Consider the following 22,454-nt stretch of genomic DNA (forward strand, 5'->3'; position numbering starts at 1 on the left):
TAATCAAGAATATATTTATCTGTGCCTTAAAAATATCCATAGGCTTGGCCCCCACAGCCTTCTGTGGCAAAGAATTCCACAGATTGGTCACCCTCTGACTAAAGAAATTCATCCTCATTTCCTACCTAAAGGAATGTCCTTCAATTCAGTGTCTAGTCTAGTCCTGGAATCTCCCATTAGTGGAAACATCCTCTCCACACCCACTCTATCCAAGCCTTTCACTATTTGGTACATTTCAATAAGGTCCCTCGTCATTGTTCTAAACTCCAGCGAGTCCAGGCCCAGTGCCGTCAAATGCTCTGACCTACCCAGCCCGTTCAACGTGCCCACGTCATCCACTATCCAATGACTGATGGTGTGGTTGGCCAGTGAGTCAAACATGCTGCTCAGAGCGCTGGCTCCAGCCGCCGTGCCGATGAGGTACTCCAGAATCAGGTTCCAACCGATGAAAAAGGCCACAAACTCCCCCACTGTCACATAGCTGTAGGTGTAGGCTGATCCGGTGGTCTTGGGCACCCGCACTCCAAACTCAGCATAGCACACACCTGCAACGACAAAGAGCAAAGCACAAGCAGCTGTGTGAATAGGGAGAGCAGCCAAACAAAGAGAGTCAGACCAAACAAAGTGTTATAGAGTCAGTCGTACAGGTGGAAACAGGCCCTCCGACCCAACCTGCCCACACCGACCAACATGCCCCATCTACACTAGTCCCATGTCCCTCTAAACCTATTCTACCATGTACCTGTCAAAATGTTTCTTAAACATTGCAATAGTACCCGCAATTATAACAATTAGTTATAAGGAAAGATAGAACATAGTACAGCACCAGAACAGGCCCTTCAGCCCACAATGTCCCTGCCAAACACAATGCAAATTTAGACTGGTAGAATGCAGCTTGACCTGCTGTATTACTCCAACATTTTGTGTCCTTCTACCAAGTTAGACTGGATAGTGTAGTTTAGATCCAATTCTTGGTGTTCCCAGTGGCGTGTGTCAATGCTGAAATTGCTGATCGATTGATTGATTGAAGGATACAGCATGGAAACAGGCCCTTGGGCCCACTGACTCCACACTGACCATCGATCACCCATTCACACACTAATTCTATATTATCCCACTTTCTTATCCACTCCCTACACACTAGTGGCAATTTACAGAGAGGCCAACTAACCTACAAACCCACACATCTGTGGGATGTGGGAGGAAACTGGAGCACCCGGAGGAAATTCGCATGGTCACATGGAGAATGTGCAAAACATAACACGCAGACAGCACCCAACATCAGGATCGAACCTGGGTCTCTGGTGCTGTGAGACAGCGGCTCTACCTGCTGCGCCACTGCGCAGCTCAAATAAATCTAAGGCCTAATTTCCTCTACCTGCAAGTGATCCATATCCCTCCGCTCCCTAAATATCCACGTTCTTCTCTAAAAGCATCTTAAATGTCACTATTGTATCTTAGAAGTCATAGAATCATATAGCGTGGAAACAGACCCTTCGGCCCAAAGTGCCTCATCTACACTAGTCTCACCTGCCTGTGTTTGGTCTGTATCTATATATTACAAAAACTCTCCTGTTTATTTCTTTGTTTGTCTGCGTGTGTGTGCGTGATATTTCAAACCCCCACCAAAACAGTACATGATAGCGCTACAATGTTTGGCCTACTTACTCACCATTATCCTGGGATGTAAAGGAAACAAGTTTTGACCAGATTGATGGTATATTTTACAAGTTATTGACATTTTAAACTTGACAAAAATCACTTTTCAAACCACTTTTCCACTTCCCCTGCCCGTCAGCCGCCTTTGCCGTCACAATCCTGAATCTCATTAACATAAAAAATTGCGATTTTCAAAAAAACTCCCTTTTAATCAAAATCTTCCATTTTCATTAACAGATAACATTGTGTTTAGGTTATTTTAAAGAAAAAAATGTGATTTTAATTGAGAATTTCATTTTTTTTAAACATTGCGATTTTCATTCTAGGGAGGTGGGATAGGGGGAAAAGGTTAATTTAAAAAAAAACATTGCAATTTTCATTGTGGGGGAGTGGAATGGGGGGAGATGAGGAGTGGGGGAGCAGGGGGATAGAGGGAGAGGAGAGGGTGGGAAGGGGAGAGGGAGGGGAAAGTTGGGGAGGTGAGAAGGGAGGTGAGAAGGGGGAGGAGGGGGATAGAAGGAGAGCAGGAGGGCAGTGGGAGAAGGTAGGGAGTGGGGGAAAGAGGGAGATGAGGGCAGTGGAGGAGGTGTGGAGGGAGAGTGGGGGAGTGGGATAGGAGGGAGGTGAGCAGGGAGATAGAGAGAAAGAAGGGGGGTAGGGAGGGGAGAGGGGTTATGGATGGAGGGAAGGAGTGACTGAGGGTGGGGGAAAGGACAGGAGGGGAGAGGTGAGGGAGGGAGTTGGGGAGGGGAGGAGGAGAGGGGAAAGAAGAGGGAGGGTGAAGAGGAGCGGGAGGCAGTGCTGGGGGATGAGGGGGAATGGAGGACGATAGGGGTAGAACGACGTATGGCGAGGCGCAGTTGGGGGAGGGTTGCCGTGACTCGCATCACAACGGGGATCTCTGACTTCACAATGGGAACCCCTCAGCCGCGCCTGCGCAGTTGGGGGCTATGGGTCAGTGGTGGAATATTGCCTAGGGGAACAGGGCCCAACGGGTCCGCACCTGGTCTAGTACTATATATAAGCTATCTTATCGGAGTACCTGTCCAAATGTTTTTTGAATGTCGACATTGTACCTCTCAACTACCTCCTCTGGCTGCTTGTTCCACATACGTACCACCCCTTGTGTAAAAAGTTGCCTCTCAGCTTCATATTAAATCTTTCCCCCTTAAACCTATGTCCTATGTCTTCTGGTTCTTCCTCATTGAAAATGAGGGGACTCAAGAATGTAAGAGCAGGAGTAGGCCACTTAGCCCCTTGAGCCTATCCCACTACTTAATCCGGAGATGGCTGATCTCCCCAGGCTAGCTGTCCTTCTGTGCCCGTTCCCCATCACCCATAGTGATTGAGAGGCTTTTAGTCTTCAAATGCAATAACAATACAACACAAAATCAGTCAGAAGAAACATCACCTATACATTTTCTCCAGACATGTTGCCTGGCCAGCTGAATTACTCCAGCACTTTGTGTCTATTGTTGGTATAAAGCAACATCTGCAGTTCCATTTTAATACAAATTTGCATTGATAGGCAATGACACACTTAGGCATGGACTTGGAACCGTTACATGAAAATAATGGGAAAGTTGATTATGATTGATGGGAAAATGAGATTGAACATTTTTCCAGTAGGTAAACAATTGAAAACATTTTAAAGAAGCATTGCATAATTCTCAATGAGAAAACATTCCTTGGAAGAATAAAACACTACACTGGAAACGTGTGTCATGTTATGGTAAACTGAAAGGGTGGCCAGATGTAAGGAAGTGAGTGTTGCCAATAAGTGAACGAGCCTGGGACCCGGGACGTCCCAGAAGCTGACAAAAGACGATAAAGGAAATACTATAGAACAGTACAGCACAGGAACAGGCCCTTCAGCCCACAATGTATGTGCTGAACATAATGCCACGACCAACTATTATCTAAAATTAATTCCCTGCATATTTGTGACTATCCAAAAATCTCTGAATCTATCATAACTATCTGAATCACTATCATAACTGCCTCCACCACCACCCCTGGCAGCACGTTCCAGGCACCCATGACTCTCTTTGTAAGAAACATTGCCCTGCACGTCCACTTTAAACCTTGCACCTCTTCACTTTAAAGCTATGCCCTCTAATCTTTCACATTTCCACCCTATGAGCAAAAGGTCTAACTCTCTACCCTATCTATACCTCTCTCATAATTTTACATACTTCTAACAAGTCTCCCCTCATCCGTCATTCCAGGAATATTATGAGATAGTATATAGGACATATTTGTTTGCATAGGAACAGGCTTTCCGCCCATCTGGCATGTTGCTGAAGCGAGTATAAAGACTGATTTATGGTCCAGCTTCATGGACCCACTTTTCCTCATGTCTTTTTAGTTGAGGAAATGCATCAGCATCCTGTTTCAAATTAATAGTAAACCCTGCATTCATTGTTTTTGCGTTTCGGTTTCTACCACCCTCCGCAAGCAGAAATGTTTCCTTACTTGCCTGAGCTGTTTCTTCAAAGTTTTCTTTGATTGTCAGGGAGAGGATTTGGATTTTGTTCTCAGGTTTTGAACCCAGAACGTCCTAAAAAAAAACTTCCCTAGGTACAAAGGAAACTATCTGCAAATCTGCAGGTTCATTGTTTTACTAGTATCCTGGGTCATCTGTTTGGAATCTACATCCATCCAACATTTTAGAAACTCATGTTAAACATTCATTCCCCCCCCAGCAGTTGACCAAATAACAGTGGAGTGATTGATGACACCCCCATCATCATTGCCCCACCTGCTGACCGTGGCAAAGGCAGGTTGACCTGATGCCCTCTGCTCACCTGCCCGCTCATGTTCCCTCATAGATGTCAGAGTAGAGCGTCATGCCAGTTAGTTGGGCCTTCAACAGCAGAAGTTGGATGCTCTCGGGGTTTCTTTGCTTCAGCGCTGGAGATACTGCATGGCAACCGAACCTTCCTAACAACAACTAGAGTGCAGTCATGAGCCACTATCTACTCCATTGGGGACCTTCGGACTATCTTTGATAGGACTTTACTGGACTTTAACTTGCACTCAATGCTATTCACGTTATTCCCTTTAACATGTATCTTTACACTGTGGATGGATCGATTGTGATCAAGTATTGTCTTTCCGCTGACTGGATATCACTCAACAAAAGCCTTTCATTGTACCTTGGTACACGTGACAATAAACTAAACTCAAACTTGGAAACCGGCCCCTCGACCCTCCGAGTCTGCATTGACCAGCAATCATCCTCTACAGCGGCACTATGCTACATACGTGGCACGATGCTACATGCGCGGCACGGTGGTGTAATGGTGGAGTTACTGCTTTACAGCGCCAGAGACCCAGGTTCGATCCTAACTACGGGTGTTGTTTGTACAGAGTTTCTACGTGACCTACGTGGATTTTCTCTGGGTGGTCATAAGGTCATAAGTGATAGGAGCAGAATTAGGCCGTTCAGCCCATCAAGTCTACTCCACCATTCTATCGCTCCCTCCTAACCCCATTCTCCTGCCTTCTCCCCATAACACCTGACCCATAACCGGGTGCTCCTGTTTTCTCTCATGTGTGGGGATCGCTGGTCAGCGGTGGGTCGAAGGGCCTGGTTCTGCTGTACCTCTAAAAAAATAACGAGGGACAATTTACAATTTTACCAAAGCCTTGTAACCTACAAATCTGTAGGTCTTTGGAGTGTGGGAGGAAACCAGAGTATCGCACCAACCAGCGATCCCCGCACACTAACACTATCCTACACGCACTAGGAACAATTTACAATTTTACCAAGCCAATTGTTCCACAAACCTCTACGTCGTTGGAGTCTGAGAGAAAACCGGAGCACCCGGTTATGGATCAGGAATTATGGGGAAAAGGCAGGAGAATGGGGTTAGGAGGGAGAGATAGATCAGCCATGATTGAATGGCGGAGTAGACTTGATGGGTTGAATGGCCTAATTCTGCTCCTATCACTTATGACCTTATGACCACCTTATAATAATATAGCACTGAAAACAAGTAGACGGGTGCATATCCGTTTTACATGGATAAGCAGGGAATGGAGGGATGTTGATCACATACAGGCAGAGGAGAGTTTAACTTGAGTCTGATATCTTCAGTTTAACATCAGTCTGAAGAATGGTCCTGACCCAAAACACTGCTGAGAATCTGTTGAGGGAATGGACGGATGAGATTTAGGGTCAGGACCCTGCTCCAGACTCCCTCCACCAATGCTGCCTGACCTGTTGAATTCCTCCAACGCTTTGTTGTTTGCTCATAATTCTATGTAAACCAAGAGGTGAATAATTCCCCGCGGTTTTGTCTCCCCGGTGAATTTATTCGGGTCAGACATGCATGTGCTGATGCCGTTAATCCCCGGAGACTGCTGCCAATGATGTTTAGACAGATGAACTATCACTTCCAAAGCTAAATCAGGTATTGCCCTTTAATCTCAAAGGTTTTGTCACACTGAAACTATGTCAGCCATCAACAGATGATATAGCTCTCACTGTGTGTTACCACTAACACCGCAGTCAATGGCAGAGCAGTTATGTAACTGAATTAATCATTCAGGAGCATATGGACTTGAAACCCACCAAAGCAACTCTGTGAAGATTTCAATTTGGTACATCGAATGCAGAATAGTACAGCACAGGAACAGGCCATTCGGCCCACAATGTCTGTGCCGAGCCAACGATTATGCCAAGATTAACATTGTATTTAGTTTTTTTTTTAGTTTTTAGAGGTACAGTGTGGAAACAGGCCCTTCGGCCCACCAAGTCCATGCCGACCAACGATCACCCCATACACTATTTCTATCCTGCATACCAGGGACAAATTACCGAAGCCAATTAATCTACAAAACCTGCACATCCTTGGAGTGTGGGAAGAAACGGGAGCACCCGGAGAAAACCCATATAGTCACAGGGAGAACGTGCAAACTCCGCACAGACAGCACCCACAGTCAGAATCGAACCCAGGTCTCTGGCGCTGTGAGGCAGTGGCTCTATCGTTGTGATACCTCCTCTGGCTGCATGTGATCCATATCCATCCCTTCCCTGCATTCCATGCTGTAGCTCTCTATAGCGCTACAAAATTCTATGATGCCTTTGCAGGGAGTGTATGGGTCTTGAGTGCATTGGTTTAAGTTGACAGCAAGGACAGGCCCAAACAGCACGATCCCTGAGTGCCACATCAGCATCCAAAGAACCCCTTGGAAACAGGCTCTTTGGCCCCTCTGCTCCATGCAACCCTTTTTTCTATACCTCAGCCTCCAGCCACAGTCACCACCTCCCGCATAACCATCAGCGTCCATTCCTCTGCCCCTTGTGTCTAAATCCACTTCCATCTCTACCTGTTTGCCTTAACCTCTGTCTCTGAGTGAAACACAAAGTGCTCAAGCAACTCAGCCTAAAGGAGGGTCCCAACTAACACATCATCTGTCCATTCCCTCCATGGATGCTGCCTGACCCGCTGAGTTCCTCCAGCATTGTGTTTTACTCAAGACTCAGCATAAGGCCATAAGACCATGACATAGAATTAGGTCATTCGGCCCATCAAGTCTCCTCTGCCATTCAATGATGGCTGTCCTGAAGTTCCTTCTGTCTCCTCTCAATGAGAGCAAGTTCCACATCCCACTCTCAACCACCCCGTTTTCACGAAAGACAGACGCAAAGTGCTGGAGTAACTCAGCGGGTCAGGTCGTATCTCTGGAGAACATGGATAGGTGACGTTTTGAGTCTGTTGCCTTCTTCAGTCCCAACCCGGAATGTCACTCATCCTTTTACTCTAGAGATGCTGCCTGACCCGCTGATTTACTCCTGCACTTTGTGTCTCTCTCAGGAAAGGACTGTATCGATAATTTGAGATTGGATTCTACTATTTTAAGACCCTGTCATAATTTTAATACATTCGGTTAAGGAAAAAAGTGCAGGTGATAAAATAATCTATCTAACACTTGCTCGGTACAGGGGTATACATTGAGTTGGAACGCATGCTCCTGATGAGAAGCTCCCTGCCAACATCCATCACTGACGAAGCACAGAAATCCATCCACAAACAAAAGCTGTGTCAAAAGTTCAACCGACCTTGGTGAACTATTTGCCATAAATTTACTGTATTTCGTCTGAAACTGAAAACATGTCACAGAGCATTCAGGGAAAAGGAAATTATTTGCTTCCTTCATGAAGTAATGTGACCTTTTTTGAAAATGAGCGGAGGGGGATTTTGCCAGGAAACCTTGGGAAACATTTAAGGTGTGTCGCAGAGGCTCAGCTGGTAGAGTTGCTGCCTCACAGCAACAGAGATTACGTTCAATCCTGACATCGGGTGCTGTCTGTCTGAGTTTTGCAACACTCTCCCTGTGACCATCGGGGCTTCCTCCGGGTGCTCCGGATTCCTCCCAAATTCTAAAGACGTGCGGGCGTGTAGGTTAAATAGCCGCCTGTAAATTACTCCGGGCGTGTAGGGAGTGGATGGGAAAGTGGGATAACATAGAATTATTGGGAATATCGGGTGATTGATGGTCGGTAGGGACTCGATGGGCTGAAGGGCCTGTTTCCACGATGTATATCCAAACTCTAAATATGTTTGAAAAAACACCATTTGAAAACAACAGTGTCAGAATGGAGGAGATTTGTGGAATGGAAGAGGGAAGGTGGAAATTGAAAGATGCTGCTGATCTAAAATATAAAGCTGGAAATGCTGGAAACACTCAGTGGGTCAGGCAGCATCTGCGGAAAGTGAACCAGAATTAATGAATTACATCTGGGAACTTTGATCAGAAGTGGGGAAGTGAAGGAATTGGAATTTGAAAAGGCTGATGAACACCTGATACAATTCATCTCTCAATATAACACACTGGCATGAGGATACACAAGATAGTGATGCTGCCTTGCGTCTCCAGTAGCCGACGTTCAATCCTGACCTCGGGTGCTGTCTGTGTGGAGTTTGCACTTTCTCCCCGTGACTGCACGGATACCCCCTGCGAGCTCCTGTTTCCTCCTATATCCTAAGGACATGCAGATTTGTAGGTTAATTGGGCTGTGTGAATAGCCCCTATTGTATGGGAAAGTGGTAGAATCTAGTTCAGTTGAGTTTAGCTTACTGTCACATGCATTGAGGTACAGTTAAAAGCTTTTGTTGTGTGCTAACCTGTCAGCGGAAAGGCTATGCAAGATCTAGGAGAGAGGTGTTGGGAAGTTGAGTAACGAACAAAAGTTACAGGAAAAATAGTTGGGAATTTGATGGGCTGAATGGCCTCCTTCTACGTTGAAAGAACATAGAACTTACAACAGTACAGCACAAGAACAGGCCCTTCGGCCCACAATGTCCGTGCCAAGACCCATCTCTTAAATACCTGCTCATAACCCATATTCCTCATTCCCTGCATAACCATGTGCCTATATAGAAGTCTCTGAAATGGGAGGGAATGGTAAGGAAATATGGAAATTTCAATAGCACATTCTCACTCTTTCTCAATACCTCCTGATGAATCCTGTGCCTCTTCTCATTGTTTCCCATCGTGTCTGGGTGCGTGATTCAGCTGGCAGCCTCTTGAGCTCTTTGTAACCTCAGAACTGCCCTAAACTGTGGCCTTCCGCTCCCCAGTTAGTGTTCCCACGCCAACATGTCATGAATTAATTTCAGGAGAAAGACAAGACACAATGATGCTGGAAATCCTGTCAAACACATCCTCCGTTTACATCTTCCTTCCTCTGATATGTTCACAAAATGATGTATTCACATGAGTCATAGAAAGATGCAGCATGGAAGCAGGCCCTTCGGCCCACTCAATCCATGCCAGCCATCACCACCATAATCGTACATTGATAAGGTTGGACAAACGTGGATTGTTTTCGCTTGAACACCTGAGGTTGAGGTGAGTATATAAACGTATGTAAAATTATGAGGCAACTTTATTCCCCAGGGTGGAGATGTCAAAGACAAGAGGGCACAGCTTTAAGGTGAGAGGGGCTGGCCATTTTTTTACATAGAGTGGTGAGTGTTTTGAACACAATAGCAGGGGTAGTGGTGGAGGCAGGTGTTAAAGAAATATGGTTATGCTGAGAATGGAGGGATAGGGATCACATATAGGCAGATTAGATTAGTTTATCTTGCATGATGCTTGGCATTGACATTGTTGGCCGAAAGGCCTGTTCCTGTGCTGTACTGCTCTACGTTCTAAGTTCATTTCTCGGACGCCTTTATCTGAAGAAAAGGGTCCCATCCTGAAACTTCACCTACCCATGCGCTCCAGACACGCTGCCTGACATGTTGAGTTACTCCAGCACTTTGTGTCTATCTTTGGTGTAAACCAGCATCTACAGACGTTTCCACCACATTAGCAGGGTCATTAGGAAAGAGCCCCAGTGCGAGAGTGAATATGAGAGCTCTTTTCAAGGAGATGTTATAACTACAAAGGGCTGAATAATCCCACACCTAGTCTATGAACACAAGAGTCACTTGCTGCCTGAGCATTTTCATCATGACAGGCCCAGGGTGCAGGTTGCAAATTGTTTAGGTTTAACTTAATTCGAGTCACATATACGGAGGTAGAGTGAAAAGCTGGTGAACTCACTGTGGTGGATGTTAAATTTGTGTTTTTGTGTGTTTTTGTTATTTTTATTATATGTATGACTGCAAGGCACGAAATTTCATGCAGACCGAAAGGTCTGAATGACAATAAAGGATACTTTGACTCTTTTGACTTTGAAGATACAGAGAGCAGAATATAGTTCATCAGCATTGTAATGTAACAGTTCCACACACAGTCCAATGTCTACCGTGAGGTTGAGGTGAATTGGACAGTACCCTAGCTTATGGAAGGAAGGGAGGTGATGCGAGAGGAGGGAAAGCTGGAGAGGTGTGGAGGGATTTGGAGTGAAGGGGAGTGGAAGGGAAGGGAGGGGAAGGGAGTGGAGGAAAGGAAAGGAGAGGGGAGGAGAAGAATGTGGAGGAGAGGGGAAGGGAGGAGAGGGAAGGGTAGGGGAAGAAGAGAGGGGGAGCATAGGGATCCCATACATCTGTGTCCCAGGATCGAGGTGTTAGAGTTAATGTATAAAAAGGATGACTCTGCAACTTCGCAGGATCATTAGTTCAGAGGACCTCTGACCCCTTGTCACATCACATAGAGAGTCAGGGGATGACATGGAAGAGAGGGTGTGGATTGAATGTCAGAGAGGGGCCTCTGGAGGGAGAGGTGTGTGAGCTGTGTGTGCGTGCAGGAGAGTGTGTGTGGATATGTGTCTGTGTGACTGTTGAATGGACTGTGTGTGTGTGTGTGTTTGAGTTTATGCATTTGTGTACATGTGTGTTTGTGTGTGTTTGAGTTTGTGTTTGTATACATGTGTGTGTGTGTGTGTGTGTGTGTGTGCGTTTATGTGTTTGTGTACATGTATGTGTTTGCAGCTGTATGTATGCAAGTGTGTGCACATGTGCGTATTTGGGCATGCACATGCGCTCACTGTCACAGTGAAATTGCTCTGTATCTCCATCCCTTACACCCCACAACCTTCTCTCTATGATCCCCTTAGATCTCCTTCCTTCCCTATTGAGGCACCTCTCACCCCTCACCCCTCACCCCTCAGCCTCCTGCGCTCGAAGGAATAAAGTCCTATCCTGACCAACCTCTCCCTGTAGCTCAGGCCACAATGGTTTGAGGCTATAATATAGGTCAACACTTCCACGGATGAGAGAGGGAAAAGGGGGGGAGGGGATGGGAGGGGAGGGGAGGAGAGGGGATGGAAGGGAGGGGAGGGGAGGGGAGGGGACGGGAGGAGGGAAAGAAGGGGAGGGAAGGTGAGGGGAGAGGAGGGGAAGGGAAGGGTGAGGATGGGAGGGCAGGAGAGAGGAGGGCAGGAGAGACTGCAGATGTTTCAGTAGAGGCCCTGCATCAGGTCCTCAACATTGACTGTCCCTTTGACTCCACAGATACGGCTTTACCTGCTGAGCTCCTCCCACAGTTTGGTTGTTACTTAAACACTTCAGTAAATGACTGGGCTGGCACTGCCTTTTAAAATAGACTTTAGACCAAGGCCTAGTCTATCTCTCTCAGTAAGATATGGAAGGTCCCATGGCTTACAGGCAAGGAGCAGAGTCCAAACAGTCTGAAGAAGGGTCTCGACCTGAAAAGTCACCCATTCCTTCTATCCACAGATGCTGCCTGTCCTGCCGTTACGCCCGCATTTTGTGTCTATCTTCATTCTAAACATTAACACCAGGCCATTGAGATGTGAAATTTAGAACTGCATTTAGAACATAAAACAATACCGCCAGGAACAGGCATTCAGCCCACAAACTGCATGCTGAACACGATGCCAGATTGAACTGCCTGCACGTGATCCATATCCCTCTATTCCCTGCATTTCCATGTCCCAATCTAAAAGCCTCCTGCACGCCACTATCGTTTCTGCCTCCACCACCAAGCCTGACTCGTCTGAAGAAGGGTCCTGACATGAAACGTCACCTATCCATGTCCTCCAGAGATGCCGCCTGACCCGCTGAGTTACTCCAGCACTTTCTGTCCTTTTGTGAACAAAAGTTTGACTTAAGTAGCATCTTAAAGTACGAGAAAGAAGTGGGGAGCAGGGAGAGGTGAGGCATGGCCACCGATAGTAGGGCAAAAGGAACGGGAGACCAGGCTGTCATTACCCTTCCCTCGCACAGAAACACAGATACTCCCCTCCACCCCCCCACCCCCTCCCGCCCCAACCGTAACCAAGTCTAGAGGGTGGGAGCTGAGAACATGAACCCTCCGACTGCACTGTGTTGGTGGCCACTTTATCTTATTAATACAGTGAGTCACGGATGCTGGGGAAAGCTGACCTTAATATTACACATCAATGTAAAGCACGATGCACAAAGGAACTCTGTCAGGATACGCAGCAGATGACTCACATCAATAATTCAAGTAAGTAGACTGGATGCATTACATTAATTAGACAGAGAGACTTCTGATAGATTGCCATTTTGCAGTGCGCTTGGAGATTAAAGGCCCAGGGATTTCATTATTTTGCGTGCATTTGTTCATGGGCTGGTGGCATTCATTGGTCAGGCCAATAATTATTGCCCATTGATTGAAAGATACAGCATGGAGATAGGCCCTTCATCCCACCATGCCCACCGTGGATCACCCATTCACACTAGATCTATATTATCCCACTTTCCCATCCATCCTTGACGCACTAGTTTAGTTTAGTTTAGAGGTACAGCATGGAAACAGGCCCTTTGGCCCATCAAGTCCACGCCGACCATCGATCACCCGTTCACACTAGTTCTATATTATCCCACTTTCTCATCTACTCACTACACATCCGGGCCAATTTGCAGAGGGCCAATTAACCTACAAATCTGCATGAATTAAGGATGTACAGGAACACGGAGAACGTGCAAACTCCACACAGACAGCACCCAAGGTCAGGATCGGACCTGTATCTCTGGGGCTGTGAGGCAGCGGCCCTATCAGCTGCACTAGTCTACTGCCCATCTCTACCTAACCCTGAGATGAATGCTGCATGTTCTTCCCCAGACGATGTGGACTGCTCTAGTTTCCCATAATACAAATGAAATGTGCAGGATTGGTGGGGAAATTGAATAAATTGTTAATGTCAGGGGGGTTGGTGGGAAGATGGGAAAAATAAAATGGTTTAGGATAGGATTAGTGTAAAACTGGGTGATTAATGGTCGGCATCAATTCAGTGGGCTGAAGGGTCTGTTTCCGTATTACATCCCCCTCTATGTCACTCAGATACAGGATGCTGTCACCTTGGAAAGGGTGCAGAGGAATTTCACCAGACATTACCTGGCCTTGCAGGCTTGTGTTGTAGGGAGAGGTTGGATAGGCTGGGACTATCATCTTTGGAGTGTAGGAGGCCGAGAGGTGACCATATTGAGGTGTACAAGATCATAATTGGCATGGACAAAAGTGAATACTCACAGTCTTTATCGTAGGGTAGAGGATTCAAAAACTAGAGGGCACCGGCTTAAGGTGAGAGATTTAAGGACCTCAGGCACAACCTTATCACTCAGAGGGTTGTCTGTATCTAGAACGAGCTGCCAGTAGAAACTATAAAAGTGGATACAATTACGACGTTTAATAGACATTTGGACAAATATATGGATAGGAGGGGTTTAGCGGGATATGGGCTAAATGCAGGCAAATGGGACTAGCCCATTGTGCTTAATTGGTCGGCATGGACAAGGTGGGCCGAAGGGCCTGTCTCCATGTTGTACAGTTCTATGGTTCAACACTGAGGCCCAGAAGGGGCAGGTTTCCTTCCTGAAAGAGATTCATGAACCCCTGAGCCCTTCAGGCAGTTCAGAAGGTTAATGGTCAGCTCAGTGATGCACGAGCTGTGATCCTTACTCATTCCTGGTTCTGGACACTGGAATTCCCTCTCCAACAGCACTGTGAAAGCAATTTGACCACACGACTTTAACTAAAATGTGTGCAGTAGTTCAAGGAGGCGGGTTATCTTACTGTGAATAATTAGGGAATGTGGATCAATCCCATGCTTGCGTGTGGCATTTAGATCTTGATTAAAAGATAGGGGGTTGTAATTGAGGCTGAGAATGATAAAATCATTAGACCCACTGCTGGCCTAAACTACAGATATGGGTGCACCTCTGTGCGAGTTCAAACAAGGGATAGCGGAAGTTTGCGGGGGATGTCTTTAATATTAATAAGAACACAAAAACAGGAGCAGGAAAAGGCCACATGACTTCTCATGCCCTCTCCACTATTCAATAAGATCATTACTAATTGAATCTTGACAGCTTCACCTTCCTGCCCATTCCCTAAAGAATTTAAATCTCCAATGATCTATTTTGGCCTTGAATATAGCCAGTGAATAAACAGCCACATCTTGCTCGGGTCAAGGATTCCAAATTGCTATTGAGATCAAGGTCCAAAGGAAAGATTTAAAACAAGGTCAACAAACTATTTTTGGATAAGTAAATCAACAGATAAGGAGGATCCAAGATGAGGTGTTCCATACCAGAACATCCAAGATGTTCTCATTTTTTAGGGAACGGTGGTTCCCCTCTCCCATCATAGATGAGGCGCTCACTCGTGTCTCCTCGGTACCCCGCAGCTCCGCCCTTGCTCCCCCTAGTCGCAACAGAGACAGAGTACCCCGAGTCCTTACCTTCGCATAGAACACATAATCCTCCATAATTTCTGCCACCTCCAGTGGGATCCCACCACTAGCCACATTTTCCCATCTCCACCCTTTTCCATCTGCCCCAGAGACCGTTCCCTCCCCAACTCCCTGGTTAAAACTCATCCCTCCCCACCCAAACCACACCCTTCTCCTGCAACCGCGGAAGATGCAATACCTGTCACTATACCTCTTCCCTCGACTCTGTCCAGGGACCCCAACAGTCCTTTCAGGTTAGGCAGAGGTTCACTTGCACCTCCTCCAACCTCATCTACTGTATCTGTTGTTCAAGATGTGGACTCTTATACATCGGTGAGACCAAACGCAGACTGGGCGATCGTTTCACGGAACACCTTCGCTCAGCCCACGTGAACCAACCTGATCTCCCGGTTGCTGGACACTTTAATTCTGCTTCCCATTCCTACACAGACCTTTCTGTCCTCAGTCTCCTCCATTGTTAGAGTGAGGCTAAACGCAAATTGGAGGAACAACATCTCATATTTTGCTTGGGCAGCTTACAGCCCAGTGCTATGAATATTGATTTCTCTCACTTCAGGTAGCCCCGGCATTCCCTCTCTCTCTATCCCTCCCCCATCCAAGTTGCACTAGCTTCTCACTTTCGCCTCACAAACAGCTTACAGTGGCCTGTTTCCTTTATCATAGTTACTTTTTTGCATTTCTTTCATTCATTGTTCTGTATCTCTCCACATCACTGTCTATATCTCTCGTTTCCCTTATCCCTAACCAGACTGAAGTATCCAGAGATACTGCCTGTCCCGCTGAATTACTCCAGCTTTTTGACTCTATCTTCGGAGGAAATGAGGATCGGGCACAGTTCAAGGAAGATCTAATCAACGGGCTTGAGGTCTGAGTTTAGAAGGATGAGGGGGATACCTCATTGAAACATACCAAATGGTGATATTCCTGGATAGAGTGGATGTGGAGAGGATGTTTCGACTAGTGGGAGAGTCTAGGACCAGAGGGAACAACCTCAGAATAAAAGGATGTACCTTTTGAACAGAAATGAGAGGGAATTTCTTTAGCCAGAGAGTGGTGAATCTGTGGAAATCATTTCCACAGACAACAGTGGAGGCAGGTATTGGATATTTTAAAGTGGAGACTGACAAATTCTTGATTAGTAAGGTTATCAGATGTTATGGGGAGAAGGCAGGAGAATGGGGATGAGAGGGAAAGAGAGCTCAGTCATGATTGAATGGCAGATTTGATGGGCCAAATGGCTTAATTTGACTCCATGGATATGAACATGAATGACCTTCCCCTGCTCCTTGGTGAGACCAACAACTTCAGGACATCCTAGGTCCAAGCCCAAGTCAGTGGGACTCAGCACTAGGCTGCCCACAGCCTGAGTTTCGGAAAAGTACTGAGTGTTCCTTCCTGCAGCCACTCACCTGATAAGATGGAGGCCACTGCCGCGATGATAAAGGAGACAATGACTCCAGGTCCTGCCATCTCCTTGGCCACCAGGCCCGAGACGACGTACATGCCAGTGCCCACACAGCTGCCCACGCCCAGAGAAACCAGGTCCACGGTGGTGAGCACCTGGGCCAGCCTGGAGTGGCCCGCTCCGTGCTGGGTGGAGTCTTCCAGCATGGATTCCACCGGCTTGGTGCGGAGGATGCGGGAATGCAACGCCACCCATGTGGCGCCCCAGTGCACCCGCCGGGGGTCCAGGTACGAGAGGAAGCCACTCATCGCAACAAGAGGGGAGGGGGGGGGGAGGCTGCAGCCGCTACTTATAGGTCACAGTGGGACGGAGGGGTCTTGTGGAGAATAGAGTGTTAAGGAGAGACCATCCAGCCGCTCACAGGGTGGTGGGCCAGGACACGCGGAACATAGTGCTGGGTCCGTGAATGACGGCCGACAGAAACTCCTCGAATCTGTCAGAACAAACAGAAGAGAGAATTCCTTAAAAAGTGTTCAACAATAACATCCACAGAAGGACCAGAAATATTAAAGGCAGTTTTCTTATCCAACACTCCAACCCTGAAGAGTTCCGACCCAAAAGATCAGCTATTCCTTTACTCCACTGATGCTGCCTGGCCCGCTGAGTTACTCCAGCACCTTGTGTATATCTCCAAATTTACATATGTTGGGTTTAGGTTCAGGTTTATCATTATCACGTGTACCAAGGTACAGTGAAAAGCTTTGTTTTGCATGCTATCCAAACAGATGAGATAATATCATATATAAATACAATTAAGCCAAACTCAAGTACATTAGGTAAAGGGGAAGATACAGAGTGCACAATCTAATTCTCAGCATTGTAGCGCATCAGTTCCAGAGACAAAGTCAAGCATCCAAAATGGGGTAGAGGTGAATCGGACAATACCTATCTTGTGGAAGGACTGTTCAGAAGCCTGATAACAAGAGGGGAATAATTTCCCTCTGTTGGTGCAACCTATCAAGATTCCGTATCTTCTGGAGTATGTGCTATATAATATTGGTGTGAATCTAGAGTGACATATAGGCCCTACCTGGGTAAAAAGGGAAAGTTTTCTTTACGACAATACATAACTCAAGGTATCCTCTCCATAAATGGTCAAGCTGGTCCATTGGACCATAAAACGACTCTGCAAAGCCAAGTATGTTCACCCCACCATGTATTTGTTAGCTTTCTAATTTGTTCCACTGTCCTGTTTTATCACCATAGCTCTGCAGAATCCCAGCACTTGTCCTGATCCCATTCGAACCCTCCTGTTGAATCTGCTCCTTTTGGTCACAGCAGCTCTCTGAGTAAAAACATTCTCCTCAATCTCCCTCCATCAAACTTGCATTCCTCTGGCAATCACCCATCTTGCCACTTGAAACGGCTTCTCTGCATTTAACCTGGTCAAAACCCTTCATCATCTGAGGAGGTAATTGAGGCAGATATCATCACAATGTTTTAAAGATATTTGGACAGGTACTTGGAGAGGATAGGTTTAGAAAATATGGGCTAAACGCTGGCAGGTTGGACTAGGGTAGATGGGGCATCTTGGTCAGCATGTCCATTGTCGGGACAAAGGGCCTGTTTCCATGCAATATGACTATGACATCTAGTGGCATTCAAGACAATTTTACTCTGACTCTGACCTACATAATGGAAAGCTAACATGGAAACAGTTATGTCAGCACCCAGCTTGGCTGGCGATGATTGTCTGATCCAGAGAGTGTATAACATGACACACACAGTTATCGAGTCACAGCAAACTTCGGTCTCTGATTGCATATAATGCCCCGAGTTGGATAATGATTAAAAAAAAATACTTCATCAATATTGCAATAACCCTCCACGGCTGAGAGGAGAAGGCACTGAAAGAGAATCAAAGTGGATATCATCGCTGGTAAGATGAAGCCTAAGTAATAGAACATTTGGAACCAGGAGAGGAACAACAGGGTCAGATCTGCACAGGTCGCTTGATATGTAGCCATTGCCCATTCAGCATAAACAGAGGCACAAGAGACAGGTTCAGATAATAACACTGAGACACAAGGAACTACAGATGCTGGAATCTGGAGCAAACAACAGTGCTGGAAAAAAATCAGCGGGTCAGAAGGATCTACAGAACTACGGGGGAAGTGCAAGAGAATAGGGCTAATTTGATATTCAAAGCACCAACACAGGCATGATGGGCAGAAAGGACTTCTCCTGTGTGAAGTGGATGTCTGATTTAATGTTCTAGGACAGAGTGGCTATCCTGGTGGATGTAAACTAGCCCATGGCAACGGAGCCAAGTTGCTTCTCCTGGTCTTCCCAACCTTTACCGCTCAACCAACATCCCAGTCGAGAACACTAACAGGCCAACTAGGGGGGCACAGTGGCGCAGCGGTAGAGTTGCTGCCTTACTGCGCCAGAAACCCGGGTTTGATCCTGACTATGGGTGCTGTCAGTATGGAGTTTGTACATTCTCCATGTGTCCGCGTATACTCCGGGTGCACTGGTTTCCTCCTACACTACAAAGATGTAGAGGTTTATAGGTTATTTGGCTTTGTTGAGTTGTAAAATTGTCCCTTGTATGTGTAGGTTAGTGTACAGGGTGATAATTGGTCAGCGTGGACTTGATGGGCCAAAGGTCCTGTTTTTCTGGGCTGTATCTCAAAAGTCTGAAGTCTAAATATCTCAGTGCTGTTTAGTTAAGCTTAGTTTAGTGATACATCATGGAAACAGGCCCTTCAGCCCGCCAAGTCCACGTTGACCATCGATCATCCATTCACACACATTCTATGTTATCCCAATGTCTCATCCACTCCCTACACACTGGGACAATTTACAGAGGGCCAATTAACCTACAAACCCGCACGTCTTTGGGACTTGGAGGAAACTGGAGCACCCAGAGGAAACCCACACGGTAACAGGGATAACATGCAAACACCACACAGACAGACAGCACCCAAGGTGAGGATCGAACCAGTGTCTCTAGCACTGTGAGGCAGCAGCTCTACTGGCTACGTCACTATGCAAAGATTGCTTTTCATCCAGTGAGGTCAGACTCTGCCTAAGCGGGTGGAATACCTGTGACTGTGTTCTCCACAATCTCTGCAGTTTGGGGCGTTTCAATACCTTGGTCTCCTGCCTGTTTCTCCGCACTGCAACTTCTTCAGAGAACCTGCAGGAAAATAAGCATTAGAAGATGTAGTCTAGGTTTCAAGCTAAGCTGTAACTTTCATGGACTGCACTCCAGCTATTACACACTGTTTGTATCCCAGCAGGTTGAGTAGATGTACATGTTATATACACACATAGAGTCTCAGTGTCATTCAGCACGGAAACAGGCCCTTCAGCCCAACTTGCTCATGCGACCAAGATGCCCCATCTACTCTAGTCCTACGGGCCCATGTTTGACCCATATTCCTCTAAACCTTTCCTATCCATCCTGTCCAAATATCTTTTAAGATTTTGCAAGATTTTCGCATATGCCAATATGAGGGTGTCTATTTGTGAATACATGCGTTCTCGTATGCGTGTTTGCTTGAGTATTTGTGTCTATTGCGTGTGATGTGCCTTGAGAGTATTTGTAAATGGTTCTGTGTGACCGTGTGGATATTTGTATCTGTCTGTGTGTTAGTGTGTGTGTTTAAATTGTATGCGAGTTTGTTGCATTTTGCGTGCCTTCATATGTGCACACACACATGCATCTCTTATGTGTGTGCAAGTGTTTGAAGAATCAACGAGGCTCACTGCCCTTGAGTCAGCTCATTGTGGCTCAGGATCCTGTTGTGCTCTGAGTAATTCAGGCTCCTTATGTGAGTGACTGCATGTTGATCATGGGCTGTGCACTGAGTCAGGTATTGCGGGGAGTGGGAGGTCCCATTGTGTTCACAGCCATCATTGGAAATGAACAAAAGGATCAAATGAACAGCAGAATCAAAGCAAAGTCTTTTGAAGTATATAGAGCCTTGCAGAACTCAGAAACCCTCCAAAGTCTTTTACACCCGACTTTGAAATGCTGTAATAATAAATAAGGGATGGCGCAGTAGCACTGCGGTAGAGTTGCTGCCTCACAGCGCCAGAGACCTGGGTTCAATCCTGACTACAGGTGCTGTCTGTACAAGATTGTACATTCTCCCTGTAACTGCGTGGGCAACATTAGACTGCCCTATGGCAAAGAGGGTCAGAACGGGGCCCTGAGACCAACACAAAAGTTTCATTCTCTGGGGAACATCATGTACCTGCATGGAATGGAGGGGAGAACAAGTTCTGGTTGCACCATTACAGGAAGAATGTGGAGAGGCTGCAGAATGTTGCCTGGATTGGAGAGTATTATCGATAAGGAGAGGTGACGGGTGATAGGGGAACGGCATGAGTCAGGACACAGGCCTTCTAGATAAGCTAATGAGACGTTAAGAGGGGAAATAGGACAGGAAGGTGTTTGACAGGAAGCCATGATGCAGCTTTAAAGGACTTTGGTCAGGCTGCATTTGGAGTATAGTGTGCAGTTCTTTTTGCCCCATCACAGGAAGTATGTACAGGCTTTGGAGAAAGCGCAGAGGAGGTTTACCAGAATGGTGCCTGGATTGGAGGGTTTTATCTATAAGGACAAGCCTGGAGTGTTTGCTCTGGATGTCAGAGGCAGAGGGGAGACTTGATAGAAGTATATAAAATTATAATGGATAGGGTAGAAAGACAGACCTTTTTTCCCCAGGGTGGACATTTCAGGGGGGGCATAGCTTTAAGATGAGAAGCAAAAAGATTAAAGGAAATGTGCAGGGCTAATTATTTTACACAAAAGTGCCTGGAACCAGCCAGAGGTGGTGATGGAGACAATAATGGCATTTTAGATAGGTACATGGATATGCAGGGATTGGAGGATTGGAGAATATGCATCGCATAGTCAGGAGGGAGTAGATTGGCACGGACATTGGGGGCCGAAAGGGCCTTTTCTTCTGATGGACTGTCCTATGTTCTATGAAATATAAGGAAGCATTGATTTCTCCCTCACAGGACTCTCATTGCCTCTCTCCTCTCCACTTTAATCCTCACTTTCTGTGCTCTCTTCCCAACCTGCTCTCCTCTTTCCCACCTTAAACCACATATTTTCCTCCACCTGAACTTCCTTTTCCTATCATGTCCTAATCATCCTTCCTCCTATTCCTTTTTTTCTCCTTCCATTTCTCTCCAATTTCTAACTCAATTTCCCTCTCCTCCTTGGCCCAATGTTCACCCTCTCTTCTCTTTCTTTCCTTTAAGACACACCTCCCATTCCATACAGGGCCGCACTCCTCCTCCTCCTCCTCCCCCTCTCCCCCTCTCCCCCTCTCCCCCTCTCCCCCTCCAACCCCCCAACCCCCCAACCCCCCAACCTCCACTCCCCCCAACCTCCACTCCCCCCAACCTCCACTCCCCCCCAACCTCCACTCCCCCCCAACCTCCACTCCCCCCCAACCTCCACTCCCCCCCAACCTCCACACTAGTACTCCAATTTCAGGAGTGATTTAGAGCACAGCCCTTGTGCCCACCTCTCCCTATTATGGTGAGTTGGGGAGAGAGATATGGTGTTGCATCAGAATTGATGAGCAAAGGAACCTAGATTACTCTATCAGTGTCTGTCCCAACTTGAAGAAACCAATTAAAGTCATCATTATAGAGTCATGCAGCATGGGAACCAGCCCTTCGGCCCACCTTGTCCTTGCTGACCAGGTTGGCATAGCGGACTAGTCCCATTTCAAGGTGTGAGGGGTAAGATATAACAGGAAACTGAGGGTCAACTTTTTCACACAGTTGGTGATGGGTATAAGGATGGAGCTGCCAGAGGAGGGAGTAGAGGCAGGTGTAAGAACAACATTTAAATACATTTTAACAGGTACATGGATAGGAAAGGTTTAGAGGGATATGGGCCAAATGTGGGAAGGTGGGACCAGTGTAGATTGGACAACTTGTTTGGCATGAGCATGTTGGGCTGAAGGGTTTGCTTCCATGCTGTGAGACTGTATTTGCCTGTATGTGGCCCATTACTATCCATTCCAAAACCCTTCCTATCAATTTCTCACCTGTGGCTAATGATGATATAAATATCAGTGCACAGGCCTCCCTAGCTTCCCACGTGGTCCAAGGATGTATTTTGTCAAGCCCTGGGGATTTATCCACTGTAACCCACTTTAAAAATGCCAATGCCAAATGTTTCAAGTCAAAGATGATTTATTGACATCTGAAATG

At 46.6% G+C, this 22,454-nt stretch overlaps 1 protein-coding gene across 4 annotated transcripts in view; it reads right to left on the reverse strand.

Moving 5' to 3' along the window:
• The window catches only part of slc7a14 (solute carrier family 7 member 14), a 60,098-nt gene that overhangs the window by 21,970 nt on the left and 15,674 nt on the right, over positions 1-22,454 (reverse strand). For 2 of the 4 annotated variants that reach the window (XM_033031724.1, XM_033031725.1), the window contains 3 exons: positions 19,314-19,407; positions 16,210-16,698; positions 309-545 (listed from right to left, as the gene is read on the reverse strand). In XM_033031724.1, the coding sequence (XP_032887615.1) occupies positions 309-545; positions 16,210-16,513 (541 nt within the window). In that variant the 5' untranslated portion in view covers positions 16,514-16,698; positions 19,314-19,407. The remainder of the gene's footprint in view (positions 1-308; positions 546-16,209; positions 16,699-19,313; positions 19,408-22,454) is intronic. The other 2 variants (XM_033031726.1, XM_033031727.1) reach the window with 2 other exon arrangements.

This window comes from Amblyraja radiata, chromosome 13, assembly GCF_010909765.2.
Source record: "Amblyraja radiata isolate CabotCenter1 chromosome 13, sAmbRad1.1.pri, whole genome shotgun sequence".
NCBI lineage: Eukaryota > Metazoa > Chordata > Chondrichthyes > Rajiformes > Rajidae > Amblyraja > Amblyraja radiata.